The sequence below is a fragment of the Esox lucius genome, chromosome 14 (assembly GCF_011004845.1).
Source record: "Esox lucius isolate fEsoLuc1 chromosome 14, fEsoLuc1.pri, whole genome shotgun sequence".
NCBI classification, from domain to species: domain Eukaryota; kingdom Metazoa; phylum Chordata; class Actinopteri; order Esociformes; family Esocidae; genus Esox; species Esox lucius.
In genome coordinates, this window is record NC_047582.1 from 33,171,460 (window position 1) to 33,195,903 (window position 24,444).

Consider the following 24,444-nt stretch of genomic DNA (forward strand, 5'->3'; position numbering starts at 1 on the left):
GAAGCGTGGAGGTGGAAGCCTCATGCTATGGGGATGCTTCTCTGAGACAGGACCTGGGTAACTGGTCAGGTTTGGGGGAAGGATGAACAGAGCAAAATGCTGAGGTTGCCTGTTCTTTGCAAACTTTCTCAAGCTCTGTCTAGTTGAACGGGGGACCTTTGTTGAACAGCAATTCCACGTATTGTCAATTCGATTGATGTCCAGGCTTCGACTGGGGCCACTCCTTGACATTGGTCTTTTTATTTTGAAGACACACCAATTTGGCTTTGGCTGTATGTTTCGGGTCCTTGTACTGCTGGAGGATTATTCTTCTCCCAAGTTCGAGGTCTCTTCAGCAGGTTTTCTTCCAGGATTAATCTGTATTTAGCTACCTTTTACAAGCTTTCCAAGCCATGCTGCAGGAAAGCATCTCCCTAGCATGTAACTGCCACCACCTGGCCTCCCCGTAGGGATGATGTTCTCAGGTGATATTCAGTGTCAGACTTGCACCACACATAGCTCTTAGAGATGAGGCCAAAAACGTATATTTTGGTCTCATCAGACCATCGAATCTTCCACTTCTTCTCAGTCTTCCACATGCCTTCTGGCAAACTCTAGCTGATTTGAAGTGAGATTAGTTTTCCGACAATGGCTTTCTTTTCGCCACTCACGTGAAAGCCATTTTGTGAAGCTCCCGGCCAATTGTTGCAGAACACCCAGTGTTTTCTAGCTCAGCCCTGGAATCCTGTAACTCCTCTAGTTTTCCATAGAAAAAATTCCTAAAATCCATTTTGATGTAATGTTGTTAAACAATAAAATGTGGACAAAATGTCCAAGGGGATGAATACATTTGAGAACCACTGTAGATTTGATTATATAACCTTGGTTAGCTAACCATTTTCCAGCACTGTCAGCCCCATAGTTTCTGTTCCATATGTAAGGTCTGATTGAGGTGTCTCTGTGTGTGTGTGTGTGTGTGTGTCTCTGTGTGTGTGTGTGTGTCTCTGTGTGTGTGTGTGTGTCTCTGTGTGTGTGTGTGTGTGTCTCTGTGTGTGTGTGTGTGTCTCTGTGTGTGTGTGTGTCTCTGTGTGTGTGTGTGTCTCTGTGTGTGTGTGTGTCTCTGTGTGTGTCTCTGTGTGTGTCTCTGTGTGTGTCTCTGTGTGTGTGTGTGTGTGTGTCTCTGTGTGTGTGTGTGTGTGTGTCTCTGTGTGTGTGTGTGTGTGTGTGTCTCTGTGTGTGTGTGTGTGTGTGTCTCTGTGTGTGTGTGTGTCTCTGTGTGTGTGTGTGTCTCTGTGTGTGTGTGTGTCTCTGTGTGTGTGTGTGTCTCTGTGTGTGTGTGTGTGTGTCTCTGTGTGTGTGTGTGTGTGTCTCTGTGTGTGTGTGTGTCTCTGTGTGTGTGTGTGTGTGTGTGTGTGTGTGTGTGTGTGTGTGTGTGTGTCTCTGTGTGTGTCTCTGTGTGTGTCTCTGTGTGTGTCTCTGTGCGTGTCTCTGTGCGCGTCTCTGTGCGTGTCTCTGTGCGCGTCTCTGTGCGTGCGTGCGCGTCTCTGTGCGTGCGTGCGCGTCTCTGTGCGTGCGTGCGCGTCTCTGTGCGTGCGTGCGCGTCTCTGTGCGTGCGTGCGTGTGTGTGCCTGTGTGTCTCTGTGCGTGCGTGCGTGTGCCTGTGTGTCTCTGTGCGTGCGTGCGTGCGTGCGTGCGTGTGCCTGTGTGTCTCTGTGCGTGCGTGCGTGTGCCTGTGTGTCTCTGTGCGTGCGTGCGTGCGTGTGCCTGTGTGTCTCTGTGCGTGCGTGCGTGCGTGTGCCTGTGTGTCTCTGTGCGTGCGTGCGTGCGTGTGCCTGTGTGTCTCTGTGCGTGCGTGCGTGCGTGTGCCTGTGTGTCTCTGCGTGCGTGTGTGTGTGTGTCTCTGTGCGTGCGTGCGTGCGTGCGTGCGTGTGTGTCCAGGGAGAAGAAGAAGGAGCAGGAGCGGGAAGAGCTGTGGAAGAAGCTGGATGAGCTGAAGCTGAGCGACGCAGCGGCCCTGGTACAGAACAACAGCCATGGCCTGCAGAATGCTGCCCAGAACAACAACAACAACAACAACAACAATCACCATGACAACCAGGAGAAGAGCACTTCAGTCTCTGCTGCAGCTGACCATGAAGACCTCGTTGTCACGGTGGAAACCACTGACAGCATGGAGGATGTCACAAGTGCCAAATGACACAGGACTTCACATTGAACTCTGTAACGGTTTTGAGGCCGTCTGAGAACTGTCAGGGAGATGCCTAGGGAGGAGATGGTAACAGCAAACAAAGAAAGATAAACCTCATCAGTATGTTGATTCTATATACAGTAAAACTACTTCAGATGCCAGCAATTCTCCTTTGGCAAAAAAAAACGACGTATATTTCAACTTAAGACTATTTTTGGATGTTACAATGTGGCCACAGTATATTGGTAAACCTTTCTCTTTTTTTGTCTGATCAAAGAATTTTTCCTTTAACATTTAGTTTCTTAACTGAGAAAATATTTTTTTTTTTGTGATATTCAGTGTAAAAATATTGGGACAGGGGAGAAAATAATGACTTGAAAATAAAGTTTTTGATTGTGCTGCACTTAGAGAAGCTAAATGGCTATTTTAAGATTTGTCTATTTTGTATGTGCTTTCCTCACTACTGCCAACACGTGGGTGCAACTGTTAGGGAAGTGGGGGCGGGGTCAAGCTTTAGGGGGTGGGCTTGGGATGCAGGAGTGTGTCCGTAGTCTCTCATGAGCGAATGTCACTATCATGAGGTCTCGTGTTTTCAGGTGTGTGATATTTTTTTATCTGAGTACGTGAAGCTTAATATTATAGCGGTTATTGTAACAGATTCAAGACCTGCACCCCCAAAACCTATTTACAGTAAGTATTTGAAATGAGCTTAGTTTAGAGGAAGAAACAATGAAACCGGCACGGATGCACCATAACATATTTTTCCAGTCTAAATAGAGATTTAATTCATGAATGGGAAAAAAAAAAAGATTTAGAATAAAAAACTAAATGACCCATATATTTTTTTCCAGAGATGATTTGTTAAACCAGGTGGGAGCAGATTGAGGATGGTGATTTCTGCCAATTTAAATGTGGCTGGATGCAATGTGTGTGTGTGTGTGTGTGTGTGTCAGTGTGTGTGTATGGGGTTTGGCAGTTTGCTTCAAGGTCAGTGTCCTCTAATTGTAGGTCCAGTCTGTTCTGATGCCTTTCTGTCAGAGTGTTCCATTCCAATCTCTGTTACATACAACTGTGTGGGGATCCCTGTTTTGTAATTAAAGATCTTATCTAGGTTTTGAACACCATCAAAATAAAGTCTACCTTATGTTTCTACTCAAACTCTATGGTGGTATGACTCTTCATTTTGTCACAAGTAGCGGCTATGTTTTGTCACTTGATGGTGCCAAAGTCAAAAATACACTTTCTATGTAGGTGAAATTGTGGTATGCTTATTTGGTACCATAGTGAAAGTAAAATATAGGTCTGTATTCAATCAGATAAAGAATTAACCCAGAGACCTGGAACTGCAGGAAATGCACTTCAAAACCATGAATGTTCTCTTTGCCATCAAGAGGCGGAGCTACTCAAGTATTTTGTGACATCGGGGTGTCTGCCACACTACCCATGGCTTGCTCTAGCCTTTAGTATGGACCTGATCATCTAGGCCCATTGCTTTCCTGTACGCATTCAACCCAGCACAGGTTTCACATTCTGTTGCCTCAGCTTTTTCCTGTAAGACGTATAATTCCACAACAATTTCTTTGTCAAGTATGTTTTTGGCCATAATGTTTGATTTGATTTATTTTTATATGATTTGTCAGGCCCTGTTATATAGCAAAACTGCTAATCAAGAGATGTTTGCCTCCTGCATTTTGTGATTTTTGGTCACTGGTTGAAAGTGGTGCTGTTGAGCCAAAATTATGTGTTATGTCTGGTTTATTAAATACTTGTCAGTTCCTTTAATCGTCTATCAACATTTAAAATACAGAACACACAAATTCAACGAAAACTGTTGATCTTAAATGAGGCCAAAAATAAGGCCCTCATCACCTCTGTAAAGGCAATCATTTAGTTCAAATCATCTGAAGCTGTGATGAACTTGTCCGGAAAAGGACCCAAGTGTTTTGCCCCCATCCTCAGTGAGAAAATTTGTACTAAGGGTCAGAGATAGAATCTTAGTTGATTGAATCTTGGGTTCACCTAGCCTCCAAAACTACAATTGGACTCACTTCCATGCCAAAGGGTTATTTGGACGTCTTGTCCCGTTTTGGGCAGGATGTGTAATATAATCTATTATGAGAATCACAATCAAGCTGTGGTTATTTTTGGTTCTTGTTGAGGAAGTAGGGTTTCAGATGTTTTCTGGAAATTGGCAGGGATTCTACTGTCCGCATTAAATGAAAGATGGTCCATCTGGAGTTTCTCAGATGGACCGCTTGACAACTGGGCCGATGCAACGCAATAACCTTATTGGCCTGGGTGAGTGGGTTGCGGGCCCAGTACCACCCAGTACCACTACTTTTTTTCTTCTGAGAACACTTTCCCTTTTCTATAATATTTCTATACCAATATTAAACTCCTTTCAAGCGACTGGATTCAATGCTCAATGCGTTCATCTGTTCATCATTATGAAAAGACACAGGATAAGTAAAAGGTGACCGGTCATCCAAGATTGAGGATTGGCTCTTCCAAAGAGTGTATTTTAGGCCGCTAACATTTACGCTGACATGTTTTGGCTACCCAACTGGGTGGTCAGGTAGGATCGGGTAGGAAAGAGCATGAGGATTGTCACTTTCTATTGTCACTGTGTTAATGTCCACTATGTCCACTACTTTCAATGAACCCAACCGGCCTTCCCAGAAGGCCCCACACATTCCCCTCCCCCACCTCATGTTTTCCACCCATTACTGAGACACCCGAAGTTCAAGGTAAACATCACAAACGTTTTTTGTTTTAGTTATGGAAACCTTTGCTCTTTTAGTATTTTTCCAGTAGGCTTTCTCAATGAGAAGGCCCCCACCTTTTCAGATGTCAATAATAAATGGGATGTTCTTCTACGCCTGTAAAGTGCTACTTGGACTTGAGTTGGTGGATGCTTCATTGCTGTTTCAATCTGCTTTTTATCTTTATGTAAATGTGCTGGGTTTCGATATGGGTTGATAGTGTGCAGCCCTGTCTTGGCCCAGAGAATGGATGCAGGTTTGAAGGGGAGCCCTTCATCAGAACTTTACTGGTGTTGTGCAGATTAATGATTGAACTTCCCTCGTTTCATTCCCTGGTGACGTGCTCCCCTTGACATTGCCTGGATACCCCACAGTTCCTAAAATGTGCATATGCCCCACCAATTCCCCTCCCCCGTGTCTTAAGGTATGCCACCCATGACTGACAAACCTGAGTGGCAAGTTAAGATGATATTCTCTGTCTGTGTTTGGTTTGGATTTATTTGCTCTTTTAGTATTTGTCTAGTAGGTTTTCTCACTGAGAAAGCCCCCAACTCAATGTTAATAATAATAATAATAATAATAATAAAGGAATCTGTTATATGAAATTCTATTAGTGATGGGCTGCTGATAATGATGGGAAATGAAGGCTTTCTGAAGCATTCAGGCATTCTGTCAAATTGGGCCAAGAAACAATTAGTAGTGTCTCGTGGATTTTGAACTGCACTGATGTCACCAGATTGTCAGGAATAAATATCACGTTTCATATTTATATTATTTAACAGTTTATATGTACAGACATATAAACTGAAACAATTAATAGTCTCTCGTGGCTTTTGAACTGCAGTGATGTCACCCGATTGTCAGGAATAAATATCACGTTTCATATTTATATTATTTAACAGTTTATATGTACAGACTTCCACACTAGATAGATACACTGTAGGGTTTCAGATGTTTTCTGGAAATTGGCAGGGATTCTACTGTCAGCCTGAAATGAAAGCTGGTCCATCTGGAGTTTCTCAGATGGACCGCTTGACAATTGGGCCGATGCAACGCAATAACCTTATTGGCCTGGGTGAGTGGGTTGCGGGCCCAGTACCACCCAGTACCACTACCAGGGACGGAGCTTAGCTATCGCTCCCATGGGTGCGAACCTTAACCCCCAGTGCTAAAATCTTACTATTGCTAACAGGTAATGGTAAATAATATTAATATTTAATATAATTCTCCCAAAAATGTGGGTGAGTTTCATGTACCATGACGATCAGAAGCTTGTTATTAGGCTACAGAAATATGTACCTGCAGTTAGAAAACTTTGCTGCTAGCTGCTGTTGGACCTGGAGCATGGCAATATCCCCCCCCCAAGCTGCTCCTGTCACCAGATCCGAGGCTACCTTACTGTAGCGGATGGCCAGCCAGAAGTCAGAGAGTTAGCTTGAGCTTTGCGAATAGCTTCTGTTTGTTCTGAGAAAACAGGAGAGTTGGTTGGAGAAAGCACGTTCAAATGTCTTGGAATGGCAGTGCAGGAGGAATACCAGTCTGCAGGTTTTCACAGGGAGGTGTGGTGTTGTTGTTTCTTTGGAGGGGAGTGACACCGGCCATCTTGAAGTCGGGTTGGCGGGGAGTTGAAGAGGGAGGTAAGGGGAGGAGGTGTCTGGTAATTGTTGGGAGAAAGGTAGGGAATAACATGCTGTCTTGGGAGACTCGGCCACTAGACAGTGTAAGACTAGAGGAGTTCATCCTGGTGCCCTGGGGATATTTGCAGTACGGCCCTGATCTTGTCATTACCACCTAATTATCACCAACTCCTAACTGGCCGACTCTTCCCCTTTCCTCGCTTCTGAATGACTTATGATATATACTAGATGCACTGATAATTTATGATAATTCATATACAGCACTCTGATAAAACGAAAAGGCATACCAAGAATTAGTGTTATATAAGGGTTTTGTCTCCTGAAGCACACTTTCCCTTTTCTATAATATTTCTATACCAATATTAAACTCCTTTCAAGCGACAGGATTCAATCCTCAATGCGTTCATCTGTTCATCATTATGAAAAGACACAAGATAAGTAAAAGGTGACCGGTCATCCAAGATTGAGGATTGGCTCTTCCAAAGAGTGTATTTTAGGCCGCTAACATTTACGCTGACATGTTTTGGCTACCCAACTGGGTGGTCAGGTAGGATCGGGTAGGAAAGAGCATGAGGATTGTCACTTTCTATTGTCACTGTGTTAATGTCCACTATGTCCACTACTTTCAATGAACCCAACCGGCCTTCCCAGAAGGCCCCACACATTCCCCTCCCCCACTTCATGTTTTCCACCCATTACTGAGACACCCGAAGTTCAAGGTAAACATCACAAACGTTTTTTGTTTTAGTTGTGGAAACCTTTGCTCTTTTAGTATTTTTCCAGTAGGCTTTCTCAATGAGTAGGCCCCCACCTTTTCAGATGTCAATAATAAATGGGATGTTCTTCTACGCCTGTAAAGTGCTACTTGGACTTGAGTTGGTGGATGCTTCATTGCTGTTTTAATCTGCTTTTTATCTTTATGTAAATGTGCTGGGTTTTGATATGGGTTTCTGTTGTGTTGATAAATAGCAGGGCTGATAGTGTGCAGCCCTGTCTTGGCCCAGAGAATGGATGCAGGTTTGAAGGGGAGCCCTTCATCAGAACTTTACTGGTGTTGTGCAGATTAATGATTGAACTTCCCTCTTTTCATTCCCTGGTGACGTGCTCCCCTTGACATTGCCTGGATACCCCACAGTTCCTAAAATGTGCATATGCCCCACCAATTCCCCTCCCCCGTGTCTTAAGGTATGCCACCCATGACTGACAAACCTGAGTGGCAAGTTAAGATGATATTCTCTGTCTGTGTTTGGTTTGGATTTATTTGCTCTTTTAGTATTTGTCTAGTAGGTTTTCTCACTGAGAAAGCCCCCAACTCAATGTTAATAATAATAATAATAATAATAATAATAAAGGAATCTGTTATATGAAATTCTATTAGTGATGGGCTGCTGATAATGATGGGAAATGAAGGCTTTCTGAAGCATTCAGGCATTCTGTCAAATTGGGCCAAGAAACAATTAGTAGTGTCTCGTGGATTTTGAACTGCACTGATGTCACCAGATTGTCAGGAATAAATATCACGTTTCATATTTATATTATTTAACAGTTTATATGTACAGACATATAAACTGAAACAATTAATAGTCTCTCGTGGCTTTTGAACTGCAGTGATGTCACCCGATTGTCAGGAATAAATATCACGTTTCATATTTATATTATTTAACAGTTTATATGTACAGACTTCCACACTAGATAGATACACTGTAGGGTTTCAGATGTTTTCTGGAAATTGGCAGGGATTCTACTGTCAGCCTGAAATGAAAGCTGGTCCATCTGGAGTTTCTCAGATGGACCGCTTGACAATTGGGCCGATGCAACGCAATAACCTTATTGGCCTGGGTGAGTGGGTTGCGGGCCCAGTACCACCCAGTACCACTACCAGGTGACGGAGCTTAGCTATCGCTCCCATGGGTGCGAACCTTAACCCCCAGTGCTAAAATCTTACTATTGCTAACAGGTAATGGTAAATAATATTAATATTTAATATAATTCTCCCAAAAATGTGGGTGAGTTTCATGTACCATGACGATCAGAAGCTTGTTATTAGGCTACAGAAATATGTACCTGCAGTTAGAAAACTTTGCTGCTAGCTGCTGTTGGACCTGGAGCATGGCAATATCCCCCCCCCAAGCTGCTCCTGTCACCAGATCCGAGGCTACCTTACTGTAGCGGATGGCCAGCCAGAAGTCAGAGAGTTAGCTTGAGCTTTGCGAATAGCTTCTGTTTGTTCTGAGAAAACAGGAGAGTTGGTTGGAGAAAGCACGTTCAAATGTCTTGGAATGGCAGTGCAGGAGGAATACCAGTCTGCAGGTTTTCACAGGGAGGTGTGGTGTTGTTGTTTCTTTGGAGGGGAGTGACACCGGCCATCTTGAAGTCGGGTTGGCGGGGAGTTGAAGAGGGAGGTAAGGGGAGGAGGTGTCTGGTAATTGTTGGGAGAAAGGTAGGGAATAACATGCTGTCTTGGGAGACTCGGCCACTAGACAGTGTAAGACTAGAGGAGTTCATCCTGGTGCCCTGGGGATATTTGCAGTACGGCCCTGATCTTGTCATTACCACCTAATTATCACCAACTCCTAACTGGCCGACTCTTCCCCTTTCCTCGCTTCTGAATGACTTATGATATATACTAGATGCACTGATAATTTATGATAATTCATATACAGCACTCTGATAAAACGAAAAGGCATACCAAGAATTAGTGTTATATAAGGGTTTTGTCTCCTGAAGCACACTTTCCCTTTTCTATAATATTTCTATACCAATATTAAACTCCTTTCAAGCGACAGGATTCAATCCTCAATGCGTTCATCTGTTCATCATTATGAAAAGACACAAGATAAGTAAAAGGTGACCGGTCATCCAAGATTGAGGATTGGCTCTTCCAAAGAGTGTATTTTAGGCCGCTAACATTTACGCTGACATGTTTTGGCTACCCAACTGGGTGGTCAGGTAGGATCGGGTAGGAAAGAGCATGAGGATTGTCACTTTCTATTGTCACTGTGTTAATGTCCACTATGTCCACTACTTTCAATGAACCCAACCGGCCTTCCCAGAAGGCCCCACACATTCCCCTCCCCCACTTCATGTTTTCCACCCATTACTGAGACACCCGAAGTTCAAGGTAAACATCACAAACGTTTTTTGTTTTAGTTGTGGAAACCTTTGCTCTTTTAGTATTTTTCCAGTAGGCTTTCTCAATGAGTAGGCCCCCACCTTTTCAGATGTCAATAATAAATGGGATGTTCTTCTACGCCTGTAAAGTGCTACTTGGACTTGAGTTGGTGGATGCTTCATTGCTGTTTTAATCTGCTTTTTATCTTTATGTAAATGTGCTGGGTTTTGATATGGGTTTCTGTTGTGTTGATAAATAGCAGGGCTGATAGTGTGCAGCCCTGTCTTGGCCCAGAGAATGGATGCAGGTTTGAAGGGGAGCCCTTCATCAGAACTTTACTGGTGTTGTGCAGATTAATGATTGAACTTCCCTCTTTTCATTCCCTGGTGACGTGCTCCCCTTGACATTGCCTGGATACCCCACAGTTCCTAAAATGTGCATATGCCCCACCAATTCCCCTCCCCCGTGTCTTAAGGTATGCCACCCATGACTGACAAACCTGAGTGGCAAGTTAAGATGATATTCTCTGTCTGTGTTTGGTTTGGATTTATTTGCTCTTTTAGTATTTGTCTAGTAGGTTTTCTCACTGAGAAAGCCCCCAACTCAATGTTAATAATAATAATAATAATAATAATAATGATAATAATAATAAAGGAATGCGTTATATGACATTCTATTAGTGATGGGCTGCTGATAATGATGGGAAATGAAGGCTTTCTGAAGCATTCAGGCATTCTGTCAAATTGGGCCAAGAAACAATTAGTAGTCTCTTGTGGATTTTGAACTGCACTGATGTCACCAGATTGTCAGGAATAAATATCACGTTTCATATTTATATTATTTAACAGTTTATATGTACAGACTTCCACACTAGATAGATACACTGTAGGGTTTCAGATGTTTTTTGGAAATTGGCAGGGATTCTACTGTCAGCCTGAAATGAAAGCTGGTCCATCTGGAGTTTCTCTGGGTGAGTGGGTTGCGGGCCCAGTACCACTACGAGGGACGGATCTTAACTATTGCTCCCATGGTTGCGAACCTTAACCCCCAGTGCTAAAATCTTACTATTGCTAACAGGTAATGGTAGATAATATTAATATTTAATATAATTCTCCCAAAAATGTGCGTGAGTTTCATGTACAATGACGATCAGAAGCTTGTTATTAGGCTACAGAAATATGTACCTGCAGTTAGAAAACTTTGCTGCTAGCTGCTGTTGGACCTGGAGCATGGGAGTACCCCCCACCCAAGCTGCTCCTGTCACCAAATCCGAGGCTACCTTACTGTAGCGGATGGCCAGCCAGAAGTCAGAGAGTTAGCTTGAGCTTTGCTAATACCTTCTGTTTGTTCTGAGAAAACAGGAGAGTTGGTTGGAGACAGCACGTTCAAATGTCTTGGAATGGCAGTGCAGGAGGAATACCAGTCTGCAGGTTTTCACAGGGAGGTGTGGTGTTGTTGTTTCTTTGGAGGGGAGTGACACCGGCCATTTTGAAGTCGGGTTGGCGGGGAGTTGAAGAGGGAGGTAAGGGGAGGAGGTGTCTGGTAATTGTTGGGAGAAAGGTAGGGGATAACATGCTGTCTTGGGAGACTCGGCCACTAGACAGTGTAAGACTAGAGGAGTTCATCCTGGTGCCCTGGGGATATTTGCAGTACGGCCCTGATCTTGTCATTACCACCTAATTATCACCAACTCCTAACTGGCCGACTCTTCCCCTTTCCTCGCTTCTGAATGACTTATGATATATACTAGATGCACTGATAATTTATGATAATTCATATACAGCACTCTGATAAAACGAAAAGGCATACCAAGAATTAGTGTTATATAAGGGTTTTGTCTCCTGAAGCACACTTTCCCTTTTCTATAATATTTCTATACCAATATTAAACTCCTTTCAAGCGACAGGATTCAATCCTCAATGCGTTCATCTGTTCATCATTATGAAAAGACACAGGATAAGTAAAAGGTGACCGGTCATCCAAGATTGAGGATTGGCTCTTCCAAAGAGTGTATTTTAGGCCGCTAACATTTACGCTGACATGTTTTGGCTACCCAACTGGGTGGTCAGGTAGGATCGGGTAGGAAAGAGCATGAGGATTGTCACTTTCTATTGTCACTGTGTTAATGTCCACTATGTCCACTACTTTCAATGAACCCAACAGGCCTTCCCAGAAGGCCCCACACATTCCCCTCCCCCACCTCATGTTTTCCACCCATTACTGAGACACCCGAAGTTCAAGGTAAACATCACAAACATTTTTTGTTTTAGTTGTGGAAACCTTTGCTCTTTTAGTATTTTTCTAGTAGGCTTTCTCAATGAGAAGGCCCCCACCTTTTCAGATGTCAATAATAAATGTGATGTGCTTCATTGCTGTTTTAATCTGCTTTTTATCTTTATGTAAATGTGCTGGGTTTTGATATGGGTTTCTGTTGTGTTGATAAATAGCAGGGCTGATAGTGTGCAGCCCTGTCTTGGCCCAGAGAATGGATGCAGGTTTGAAGGGGAGCCCTTCATCAGAACTTTACTGGTGTTGTGCAGATTAATGATTGAACTTCCCTCTTTTCATTCCCTGGTGACGTGCTCCCCTTGACATTGCCTGGATACCCCACAGTTCCTAAAATGTGCATATGCCCCACCAATTCCCCTCCCCCGTGTCTTAAGGTATGCCACCCATGACTGACAAACCTGAGTGGCAAGTTAAGATGATATTCTCTGTCTGTGTTTGGTTTGGATTTATTTGCTCTTTTAGTATTTGTCTAGTAGGTTTTCTCACTGAGAAAGCCCCCAACTCAATGTTAATAATAATAATAATAATAATAATAATAATAATAATAATAATAATAAAGGAATGCATTATATGACATTCTATTAGTGATGGGCTGCTGATAATGATGGGAAATGAAGGCTTTCTGAAGCATTCAGGCCCTTTGTCAAATTGGGCCAAGAAACAATTAGTAGTGTCTCGTGGATTTTGAACTGCACTGATGTCACCAGATTGTCAGGAATAAATATCACGTTTCATATTTATATTATTTAACAGTTTATATGTACAGACTTCCACTCTAGATAGATCCACTGTAGCGAATGAAGAACAAAAATAACAGCTGTAGCCTTGGCCACTGAGGTTGGGTTGCTACAACATATATGCGTCACTCAGATTAATTTCCTCAAGCCATTCCCTAACAACTTAAATTACCCACTTTTCTACCACTGCTTTCTGCAAATAAAGGAGCACACACGTGTTAATTTGTTGCACATCATTTCATTGAATCACTATTACAATAGCTAGGTGGCGCTATATATTTTTGGACCGAGTCTTAGAAACGCGATATTTTCTTCTCCCTTAACCGCGCTGCCAAACACGTCCCATTCACTAGAGGACGTTAACTACGACAGACACTTTTAGTGAATGTAAGTGGCCATAGTTATTTGGTCCCCGTTACAAGTAAATCATAAATGGCTATTTTAGCTGACAATGGATGGATGATCTACTTAAAATTATGTTAAGCCACTTTGGTAAACTAACGTCGAAATTCGTTGGCTATCTAACTAGTGGCTAGCTAGCTATCTTTCGTTACTTATCGGCCAAGGTCGTAATAGTTAGTCGTAATGATCAACATTAGCAACCCACTTGCGTTGTATAACCTCTAACTATTTACTATATTGTTATTATAATTTACGGGAATGTAGCGTAAGTTAAAATATTGTACTCACCAGTAAATCACTCCGCCAAAGGAATAAACTGAATTTTGTCCGTTAAAATTTAAATGCTCGTGCATATCTGAAAACAGAATTCTCCCAAGGATTAGGGTACAGTACATGTATTGATATATCCGGCTATTACGACTTGTAGTGATGGTCTGTGTACGTATCGTCTACTCAGGTTGGGAAGTTGTCTGATTCCAGCTAGACTTAAATCTGATGTACTGTAACAGGTTGTGGATAAAGTGAGCAAAACTTTTATCTATTATCATTTTGGATCTTTTGCATCCCAGTTCTACATTAGACTTGACATTTCAAAGATGGTCAATGCAAAGCCACTCTGCACCTCTGGCAGATAGACTACCCTCACGACCCACATGCAGTTACATTAATATAGGGGCAACTCTGCCGTGATATAGAGTAGAAATACTGAAAACAGTAGGTGCTACTGTAGCTGTACTTGTATAATGGTAGGCTATGCTTTTGAAATGTAGCCTACGATATCGAGAAAAATGATAATCAGTGCTTATTATGTTTTATCCTTTGTTTCAATAAAGCTTCTTACTCTGAACCTTGTGTTATCTGCTTTACCTGTTATACATCTTTATCCAAAATGTTAAATAATTAAGTCAAATATCCTGCAAGTCAGTAAATAGTGTTTATTTATATTATATATAGCATATAACCCTAATAAAGCCAAGAGAACCATTTTTATAAAAAAAAAAGGTTATTTTGCTTTTGCAAGACTCCATAAAGAACCATTTTCCTTTAATAGCTCTTTGTTATACGGTAAAGAACCCTATGGTTTTATATAGAAACCGAATGAGCCTTCTTTTTTAAGAGTGTACCTTAAAAACCAACTGCAATTTCAATCAATCAAATTTATTTATAAAGCCCTTTTTACAACAGCAGTTGTCACAAAGTGCTTTTACAGAAACAGCCGGCCTTAAACCCCAAAGAGCAAACAATATTTGAAATATCTTTGCAATAATGTGCATAATCCATTAATATTTCATATCTTTTTTTTCAGAGGTGAATCATTACTAACTCTGTTTTTGAAATTATTCATAAAATCGTGTTTAGAAACAGAACATGTACTTAGGGGTAATTTCGGCAAGGCCATACCCCACCCGGAGCATTTCACCCGAGGCAGCTGTATTGGCTAGATCACGAGATCAACAAACAACAATAAACTACAATACTCTGCCTGTCCGGCGTTGACTGCCTTTTGTTTTTGTATTTTTTCCTTGATTTTGGGGGTTCTACCATAAAGTTATTTAATAGTTCTAGAATTGTAAAACATATAGGCAAGTATCAATATGTGAAAATCAGAGAGTCTAACGATTGAAAATGTACATAAATTAGGCAGAGCGTTTGTGCCATATGTAATTATCTTTTTATATAGCAAATAATATCCCTCATGTCAAGTCCTGTGTAAGGTTACTGAACATTTTAATGGGTTCTCAAGATGCATAAATACTGAATGGCTCTATACAAGTAGGCTACTTTTTAAAATCACTTTCTGTACTAGATTTAACCAAGCGCTTCTGCGGCGCGTTCCGGCTTCGACGCGGCCGCCGGTGCAGATCGCGGCCACACTAGTCAATGCTTGTGATTTCACCAGACGAGCCGCGGAGCGTTTTGGAAGCGTCCCAGAAGCGTCTCTCCGCTCTGCTTCGTTACATATAGGCGCCTTGTCTATTTTAGACGAATGCCGTGTCCAAGCCGCAGAGATCAAATAAAAAAGTTAGACTACTAAAAGTGAGTACGAATGCATTCTTGCTGCATGCATTTATATGAACAACAAATAGACATCGCGACAAAAGAAAAATCTGAAGAGAAAAAAAAGCTAGTCACAAAAATGCCTTAGTCCCCCCCAAAAATCATCTTATAGATTTTTTACGTGGTAGCTACTCTTCCGCAGAATGCATGCAATTGACAATCGATAATTTAAGTCGATAGAATAGGAGGGGTTGACTTGAACAGATGAATACAAGTTGTTTTTGTATCAGCTACAAATGCAAAACAGAAACGTAATGAAGTATAAGCACACCCACACACCAGTATAAACATTTGAGTCTGTCCAAATAATCTACTTCTCGGCACTCTTCATGGATGAAAGGAGAAAATGCACATCCTATCTGGCTGTTTGAAAAGAAGCTTGAGATGTTCATGTTATGCTAATTACAAAGCATGAGGAGACCGACATGAACATGTGATCCAATGCCAAGCGTAAGCGATTTGTTTTTGCTGCCTAATAAATGTTGAGACGGAGTCTTAAGGCTCCAAGTTTTGGTCTGGTGATGTTAACTGAAAATGCTCAACCTGAACTCGTCGTTCCGCAAAGATGTGGAGCAGAGCCCGACCGTCTCTGTTTTCTCCTCCAAACTCGCGCCGGGTGCTGACATAGGCGTGGGGTTTATTATACTCTCCGTGGGTAAGTTGGACTTTTATAATAGTCATCCCTCTCACCTCGGATCATCCAAAAATGTATCATAGTAAATAAAAAGGGTGATTTTGGTCTCTATTTGATATAGACATAGCACATGTTGATTTATAATAGTTTAGTGAATATGGTTGTTCCTACACGTAACATAATAGCCTATACGTCTTTAATACCTAAGATAAAGTACACTTTTATTTCCAAAAGGTAAGCTAATTATACTTACTGTGCTTTTTTTCATGTTTAGGAGACATTATTAGTATGTAATAATAAGCATTTAATATTGTTAAATTGGTTGTATGCAATGGTATAACAGGACGCGTTGTTTAATGAAATATCTATTAAGTGTTACATTTTGACCATGTTCATGAACATTATTACATTATGCACATTCTCTCATCAGAGAAGTTGTGGACTTTGTAGATTATTCAACATCTTGTGATATTTGGTTTGTAAATACACTCAGAAATGGTTATATGGTTCTAAAAAAAAGTCATATTTTATTTTTGTAACGGGTGGGGCACGTCTTCCTTTTTTCCTCCTATCAGACACCAGTTGTGCTGTTACACCTCTTGTCACGTGTGAATGGCTTGACAATGAGCAATGGAGTTGTTATGACATCCTATCTTGTTCAAATCTGGGAACCAGTGTAGGCTAATGTTTCTTAGTTTCATCATCCTTTTTTGTATCTCTGTCAGAGGTGTTGGTTTTTCCTCTATTTTAACATCCGACTGTCTCATTGTATAAACAGAAAACATACGCAATGCTCTTTGTCAGCGGTTAATTTGTGTTTACAGTACTACCTAATTTCTGTATTGCACACACTAATCATGGGTTATTGCTCAGAGTCTATATTTATTGACCCCAACTACTTTCTTGCCTGGTACAGCTTCTATTTCAGTAAACCCTCTCTCTGTCTCTGTTATTATTGACTTGTTACTTAGTGGTTCCCTGAGCAACAATTTATTGTATTTCCTCAGGCCCCTGCAGAGGTATGTCTCATACCTTTCCTGTGGAGTCTAACTATCGACAGAACATACAGTGACGGCTCTTGGCTTTTGGGGGCCCTAAGCATAATTTCATTTGGGGCCCCCCTATCGGGCCGGACCTCCATAGTGGTAGGAGGCCATAAGCGACCACTTATGTTGCTTAAACCTAGAACTGGCCTTTGTGCACATGTCAAACTCTGGCATTTCTCCTCAACCCATGGGATCCTTTGATGTAGCATCATCACACTACCTGAGAAGGTACTGCTGCCACAGCAGCTCAAGAGTGCGATTTATACAAGTTTACAAAATAATCGAACCGCTCAAAAGATATCGTACTGCAAATACAGCTTTTGGACACAGTTTTAAAGGAAATGACGGACCTTTGGCTCTCCAAGGATTACCTCCGTTGATTACATCCTGTCCTCCCTCGCCTCCCCCTCTCAATCTCTCCCTCTCCCCCTCTCTATCTCTCTCGACTCCAGTGCTCCTGTCCATCATTGGCAATGGCCTGGTGCTGGTCATCTCCTACCGGCGAAGGAAGAGGATCGAGGGCCTGGAGCTCCTCAGCGTCAACCTTGCCGCGGTGGACTTCCTGTCCTGTGTCTGTATGTACCCCCTGTCCATTCTCTCGTCTTTTAACCACGCCTGGATGGGGAACCACATCACATGCACGTACTACGGCCTGGGCTGCTACGTCTTTGGCCTGTGTGGCATGTTCACCATCGCCTCCATCAGCGTGATCCGCTACATCAGGACATGCTACAGCCTGGTCTACGGTGAGGACAGTGGGTTTCAGTACGAGTCTGTTCGTAAAGCTGTGGGAAACTTTTATTTTTGAGATACAAAAGACCCTGAAAAGAATTAAAAACAAAAACGAGTGCTTGGTCAATAGAATAAAAAATTTATTATGCTGAATACCAATGGTACATTCAAAAACATTGCCATATCTAGGCCTTACTTCCTATCTTAAATATAGCAGGTGCCGCTATGGGTGCCTTAATTGGATCCTGTTACCAAAGCAATAACCAAAACCATAACTAAATTACAAAAAAATAGGTCAAGTTAGATACTGGCCTAAAGAAGACAAAATTCAATTACTTGAAGCTGGAAACATAATGAAAAATCAATTTGAGATGATAACCAAGTGGTGGGTGGCTTTTCCCCTCGCAGCGGTCTGGCTGGACAGCTCCAACATCCGGCTGGTGTGCTGCGGCACATGGCTGGTCGCGGCGGCTTGGTCCTCGTTGCCGCTGTTCGGTTGGGGGGAGTACGTCCCGGAGCCGTATGGCCTCTCCTGCACCGTGGCCTGGCGCAGCTACCACAACTCCTTCAAGGATGCCTTCTACGTCATCTGCTCCTTCGCGTTGTTCACCCTGGTGCCCATCCTGCTCATCGTGCTGTCTCAGATACACATCCTCTATCGGGTGTGCCATTTCAGCCACTCCCTGTCAGCCCGGGGAGTCCAGACCAAACTGCGCCGCACTGAGAGACGCCTCTCTCTGGTGGGTAAGGTGTGCTTTCATGTCTCGTTTAAAGGGTGTTGGCTTCTGGCTCTTTTGCAGAATAATAACGGACCCAAGTCAGGGGGAGAAGCGTTCCTGGTTGTTTATTCACAAAATTCCTTTCCCAGATGTTAAGCCTTCTTCCCATTGCTCTCTTCTTGTGTATTCTCTTTTTCCATCCCCGGTAGCCTTCCGAAGGTCATATCTGGGTCTCCACAAAGCCTCCAGGTTCCCAGAGCTACAGGCGGAGGACCGTGCTCTGAGCCTAACACGGACATTACCATTTACCCAGGGCTTTGGTTGGGGCAAGTCCTGACATTGACCCTCGGGACGACATCATCGAGACACTTGGAGATACATGCTGAGACAGAGTCTATGTATTCATCAGTGTACCCATCGGCTTCATCACAGAACATCTGATAGTTTTCCATGAACTCTAGCACATAACAGTTCGCAATGTCCCGCTGAAAGTTAATCCGTGCATGTAGTTTGTCCATTTTATTGTCCAGGGATTGAACATTTGCGAGTAAAATGCTCTGTATTGGCGGATTACAGTATCTCGTTGGCACGTTTGCTTAGTATCGCGTCGGCGCTTGGTCGCTTAGGGCTCCTGAACGCTAGGGTCCTCCTACCACTGGGGAGCCCTGGTTGATAGGGGGGCCCCAAATCAAATGCTGCTTAGGGCCCCCAAAAGGCAAGAGCCAGCACTGTATGTTCTGTCAATAGTTAGACTGCACAGGAAAGGTGAGAGACATACCTCTGCAGGGCCCTGAGGAAATACAATAAATTGTTGCTCAGGGAATCACTGAGTAACAAGTCGCACGTTTGCCCCTCTTCTTTCTCTTCCATCAGCGTGTTGGTAAAACAGGCAAAACAAATTAACTGCTGCAATCGCTCCAGTGAGTGGTGTAAAGGTCCGTGTTCAATGATGAACGAATCTCCAGTGAGTGGTGTAAAGGTCCGTGTTCAATGATGAACAAATCTCCAGTGAGTGGTGTAAAGGTCCGTGTTCAATGATGAACGAATCTCCAGTGAGTGGTGTAAAGGTCCGTGTTCAATGATGAACAAATCTCCAGTGAGTGGTGTAAAGGTCCGTGTTCAATGATGAACGAATCTCCAGTGAGTGGTGTAAAGGTCCGTGTTCAATGATGAACGAATCTCCAGTGAGTGGTGTAAGGAACTCTATGAATATGAGTATGAAAATACACCTATATTATCAGAAAAAGATATGCTTTCTCACAAGGGGAACAGCTGCACTTTTGGGAAGTTATGTCCATTATGGCTGTGCGTTGAACATGATCACCTGCGTGAGATCTCCTTCCATCTGAAGCGCCCTGCACCTCACCAAACAAATCACTGGCTTCGAAGACAAAACAGGGAGTGTTAACCGTTTGTAGCTGATGAAACAGACGAGAGCATTCCAGGATTGTGATTGGTGGTGACATGTCTGAGACCGGGTGACGGGTCACTTTTAGAATAGACCAGTGGGGTCGTTAGGCCTGGGCGTCCGGGGCTATAGCCTCGGGTCTTTTATGAATATCTCAAATGGAACAAAAATTATAATAATAGAAAAATAGCCCCTGATCTATTCTTCTATAATTCCGATCGTGCATTATGACAATGTGGACGTGTAGGCCGCTAGCCTGTACATAGAAACTTTCGGCGTGTACATTCAAAACACTGTACTTTCTGTCCCGGACGGGGCGGGTGGTGGACTAAGCCCTGAATGTATTGTGATCTTAGCAACGCCTCTGGGTTAGACAACTGTGTGTTTGATATAATGATGATGAATGAATGTTTTAGTGATCATCTGTATACATGCACAACATGAATGTGCATGTATATAGTATTATTGGCACCCTAGGTAAAGCCCTGTGTCTCTGTCCAAATACTTTTGGACTGCACTGTACTTTCTAATGTTACGGGGTTAACCCTAATTGATCTCAGTTCCAGCCCTTCGCCTGCCATGGCACTTGTTCTCCCAGGATTTTTTTTTGTTGGTCAATTTGAGATCTGGGGCTATTGATAAAAGAACCGGGGCTCTAGCCACTGCTACCAACTATGATACCACTGCTACCAACTACCAAAAAACCTCTGCCAATAGGATTTTACAGCAAGACAGTTGCCCAAAGCACACTCTGAAATCCACAAAGAAATGGTTCACTGGCTACACAATCATGGCCAGGCAGTAGTGAAATATTTGGCGTAGAGGAATTTGATATGCTGTGCAAATAGTGTTAACAAGTTCACCCGGTATCTTAAAAAGCCTTTCTGTTTTCTGCCACCCCTTTCAGATGTTCTTCTGCATCAGCTTTGGCTTTGTGATGGCCTGGGCTCCCTATGCTGTGGTCTCCTTCCTCTTCATCTTTCACAAGGGGAACTGGTACATGGCACCCGAGGGCTTTGTGTTCCCCGCACTATTCGCCAAAAGCTCCCATATCTACAACCCCTTCATCTACTTCTACTTCAACAAGGCCTTCCGGCAGGAGCTGCGGCGTCTCCATCACACTCTCTGCCGCCGCTTGGGGAGGAACCGTGTTCGGATTGGCCCTGGCGTGGACCAAGGGCCAAACGCCATTCAGATCGAGCTGCGGGAGCAGAACATCCAGAGGAGGAACAATGACAGTAAGAACACAGAGGGCAACCCTCTTCACCACGACGGTGGGTTCTCCTACCTGGTGTCCAACATCAGAGTGAACCCCTCGGCTGTGGATCGTAGAACTATCACTGGTGAACACTGATTGGGTTGACGAGAAGGAGGGGCAATTGGAAACCACTCTGGGATTCGTTGGAATTTGAGCCAATTCCCAATTATATTCCCAAACCCCCCCTCCCCCCCAACCCCTCAGCTAATTCCCAAATCCCCCCCAACCTCTCAGCTAATTCCCACACCCCCCCCAACCTCTTGTCCTTCCAGATGCACGTTCACCCAAATGTTCCAGCACAAAGGGAGGAAAAAGGATTGAGGTGATAGGCACTTGAACTGAGCCAGCAAGGCTGCAGGCTCCAGAGCCTAAGAATCACCCTGAAAAAAGCGGACAGTCTGTGATATAACCCTGTCATCATGCTATCATTGCTGAGCCAAAACTACAAAACCTGTGCCACTGTCCAAATACTCATCGACTGCACTGTATTGTTAAATGTTAGGGGGCTAGTAGTTAACCCAAACAGACCTTAAAGCTCTTCGCCTGCCATGGTACTTCTTCTCCCAGTCTTTTAGCAGCCCTTGTAACACAGCGCTACGTATCGGAGCAGTCAGGACAAACTGTCATACTCATGGACAGAACAACCAGTTTCTCAACCTGCTGCTCTAGGACTCGATCTTCGGTCAGATGCTCTTATGATGGACGTGGACGGCTCTTCCTTCCTTGATAAAGTGGGAAAAGCAGGTGATGTTTGCCTCTTCGACACACAAAACCTCACATAAGAATACTTTAGTATGTGTCATCATGGGCCGTCTTGTATGTTAATGTTAATGACCACCTTTTGTGAAATATTTTTTAATGTTTCAGTTCTTTGTATGTTTTATTGATATTGTAATTTTTTTATGATCTATTCATGTAAAACATGAGTTATTTAATTTATACAATCCCGTCACTATTGCCTAACTGTTTCCTCCGGATGCCGTCTGAGTGGGGCGCATCGGAGTGCGGCGTCTGTTATGTCCAGTTGTTGCAGGAACTAGCTAGTTAGCATGCAACGTTCGGTCTGACAGTTTGAATGTTGGCAACGCTGCTGTAACAACCATTGTTCTGTTTTATGTTGTGTTTTTTCTATGTATTTTCTCGCAATTAATTTCTTTCAATGTGTTTTTTTATGATTCTTTGGTAGGAGGATGCTATGTGAGGGTGATGTATTATGGACTATTGTTGATGTTTACAAATTAAGTATTTAGCCAAAACATCTGTTATCTCCATTATTTAGTGTATATTTCAGTACAATAGGTTTATATGATTATGTGCAATTTTTCTAAACATGTACAACATGTTTAATTTGGGGGAATGGCATAGAGAATGGGGTTACGGCTTGAGAAATATATTTTGTGGATGGTCCTTGCATAGGCACATTACCCCTTTAGGCTAAATTACCCTTTTGGGGGTTTATCATTTACAGTCAGATGACTGAAAGTTGTGGTTTGTATGTTTGTGTTTTTGAAATGTTATTGAATTCTGGTTTGTGTCCTGCTGCTGTTATGCATTACCAAATATGTGACCCAGTGCACTGATTATTGTCAGTTACTCATTAAATGATTTAATAGGAACTGTGCTTGCAAACAGTTTTTGTTCGGGGGGGATATAATACCTTGGGACACCAGAGGGCGATAACCATCTAATAGCATTCATGAACATTTCGGAAGAAACAAAACAATGACATGGCGTGGCATGTAACGTATATGAAGCTAGTCACAATATTGGGCTCCTGGCTTCTCCTAGTTTTGTTTTCTAAGTAACAGTGCCTCATAAAAAGTGACTGAAGCTAAAGATGGTGCACCGTTGTGCACCATCAAAAAATTAGGGACTTTTATTTTTTAGGCCAACAAGGAGAAGCTAGCTAGGAAACTATGGTGACGGACTCCTTTAGTGGCTTGGTCGCTGTTTGTGTCTAGATGGAAGTAGCTGAAAACAAAACGACTTTAGAAGACTCAAGTGTATATTTAAAATATATGCCTAATATATTTAAAATATTTTTATGAGAATATGAAATATCATTTATATTAATGATAACAGTAAATGTATCAGAAGTTTGTTATTAATAATAATATATTCTAATATATTTAACCGACAGGACTGTTTGACTATGGACGTAGTAGCCAATTTCCATCCCAGATTATCAGAGAGCCTCACCATGTGAGGGACAGATTTGATCTGATTTGACTGGATGGAGCCCCTGAGCGCTGGGGGTTATCAGGCAGTTTTTAGTGGGTTCAGACTGCAGTTTGCCACAGCTTTTGCAAATTTCCCCACCACGATTCCTGAGGCCAAAGTTGATTTAGAGAGTGGATAATCCTACCAACTTTATATCCTCTGTAAACTTCAATGTTCTTCTGAGTCACAGGGGATTACAACGTTCGGCATCTAGTCACAACAAGAGCTCCTGACTGGCTCAGCTCCATTATGTTCTTTTAAGAGTACATCTCTGAAAATGTTAGAGAGTTACAGTAGTACGGATCTGACATAACAACATGCCTGGACTAGAAGCAGTGCTGCTTCCTGTGTGATACATAATGATGCGGTTCGGCGTGAACCTGCAGAAGTGAGCCACTGCAATGATGTTTGTGGAGAACAACTGGGTGCTGTCCAGGATCACACCGACGTTCCTTCAGTCTGGGAGGGAAATGCCATGGACCTATCAACTTTTACCGGGAGGTCTCGTAACAGCCTGGCTCCTCCAGGGAGGAAACTCTGCCTGGTCCAGGTTGAGGTTAAAGTGGAGGTCTGACATCTAAGCTGGGATACAGGCACACAGAGATGCATGCCAGCACCTGGTTGTCATTAAGGGGAAAGCAGCTTTGATCAAGCCATGACTATAGAGGCCAACACAACCATTGATATCATTTTTTCCCCCCCTGTTGTGTTTGTCTGACGGAGCGAGTTAAGACTGTGACGATGTAGAACACAAAAAACATTTACATGGTCTGAAATGTGAAATGTGTCGTTGACATATCACCCCCAGTGTTTCTTAGATTTTATGCTGCATGACCAAGGAAATTGCTTCAGGGAATAAAAAAAACATAATTAATCTTAAAGATCAAATTGCTGATATGACATTCCCATCCACAGTCACATTAGGGATATTAATTAGATTCCGGTCCACATGCTTTAAAGTGATGAGTGTTCAGATCTGAATCTCTCTTACCATCTGTATAAGGATCATCATGGTAATTATCATCATTACACTGAAGCTCGGCTCCTGTCCAAATTCTAAGTGAAGGCAGTGTGATAGGGTAGAATCTCTTTAAATCTTTTGATTGTAATTCAATACCATTCAGGAGTGTGATTTCTGTGAAAGTGGCCTCATCGGAGAGCATCATTGTTACGTAGCCTTGGCTTTGCTTTGTATGCCGTGCTGTTGATTGATGTGACTGCAGTGTCATATTTTCCATTTCATACGTTTCTTATTGACTAAAG

The 24,444-nt window shown here is 42.8% G+C and overlaps 2 protein-coding genes and 8 non-coding genes across 12 annotated transcripts in view; all 10 read left to right on the top strand.

The window, feature by feature from the left end:
* Positions 1–3,328, top strand: part of ppp2r5a (protein phosphatase 2, regulatory subunit B', alpha isoform) — a 48,237-nt gene extending 44,909 nt beyond the window's left edge. Inside the window, exon 13 of the mRNA XM_010878421.5 lies at positions 1,918–3,328. Within this exon, the coding sequence (XP_010876723.5) occupies positions 1,918–2,176 (259 nt within the window). The 3' untranslated portion in view covers positions 2,177–3,328. The remainder of the gene's footprint in view (positions 1–1,917) is intronic.
* Positions 3,329–4,949: 1,621 nt separating this feature from the next.
* LOC114840893 lies at positions 4,950–5,004 on the top strand. Its single transcript, XR_003782886.1, has one exon. It is a non-coding gene; the product is annotated as a U7 small nuclear RNA (small nuclear RNA).
* A 417-nt stretch (positions 5,005–5,421) lies between these two features.
* On the top strand, positions 5,422–5,478 carry LOC114840890. The gene has a single exon (XR_003782883.1). It is a non-coding gene; the product is annotated as a U7 small nuclear RNA (small nuclear RNA).
* Positions 5,479–7,320: 1,842 nt separating this feature from the next.
* On the top strand, positions 7,321–7,375 carry LOC114840891. Its single transcript, XR_003782884.2, has one exon. It is a non-coding gene; the product is annotated as a U7 small nuclear RNA (small nuclear RNA).
* A 444-nt stretch (positions 7,376–7,819) lies between these two features.
* Positions 7,820–7,876, top strand: LOC114840888. The gene has a single exon (XR_003782881.1). It is a non-coding gene; the product is annotated as a U7 small nuclear RNA (small nuclear RNA).
* Positions 7,877–9,722: 1,846 nt separating this feature from the next.
* Positions 9,723–9,777, top strand: LOC117595582. Its single transcript, XR_004576832.1, has one exon. It is a non-coding gene; the product is annotated as a U7 small nuclear RNA (small nuclear RNA).
* A 444-nt stretch (positions 9,778–10,221) lies between these two features.
* Positions 10,222–10,278, top strand: LOC117595581. Its single transcript, XR_004576831.1, has one exon. It is a non-coding gene; the product is annotated as a U7 small nuclear RNA (small nuclear RNA).
* A 1,676-nt stretch (positions 10,279–11,954) lies between these two features.
* Positions 11,955–12,009, top strand: LOC114840892. The gene has a single exon (XR_003782885.2). It is a non-coding gene; the product is annotated as a U7 small nuclear RNA (small nuclear RNA).
* A 400-nt stretch (positions 12,010–12,409) lies between these two features.
* LOC114840889 lies at positions 12,410–12,466 on the top strand. Its single transcript, XR_003782882.1, has one exon. It is a non-coding gene; the product is annotated as a U7 small nuclear RNA (small nuclear RNA).
* A 2,490-nt stretch (positions 12,467–14,956) lies between these two features.
* On the top strand, positions 14,957–22,543 carry opn8c (opsin 8, group member c). 3 transcript variants are annotated; one of them, XM_010878420.5, is made up of 4 exons: positions 14,957–15,143; positions 17,297–17,590; positions 17,985–18,316; positions 20,611–22,543. In XM_010878420.5, coding segments are annotated over exons 1-4 (1,074 nt in total). In that variant the 5' UTR covers positions 14,957–15,142; the 3' UTR covers positions 21,058–22,543. The 3 variants fall into 3 exon arrangements, with proteins under 3 accessions (XP_010876722.2, XP_010876720.2, XP_010876718.2); XM_010878418.5 differs by lacking the exon at positions 14,957–15,143 and adding an exon at positions 15,426–15,819 and having other exon boundaries at positions 17,985–18,320; positions 20,611–21,036; XM_010878416.5 differs by lacking the exon at positions 14,957–15,143 and adding an exon at positions 15,427–15,819.
* Positions 22,544–24,444: the final 1,901 nt, after the last annotated feature.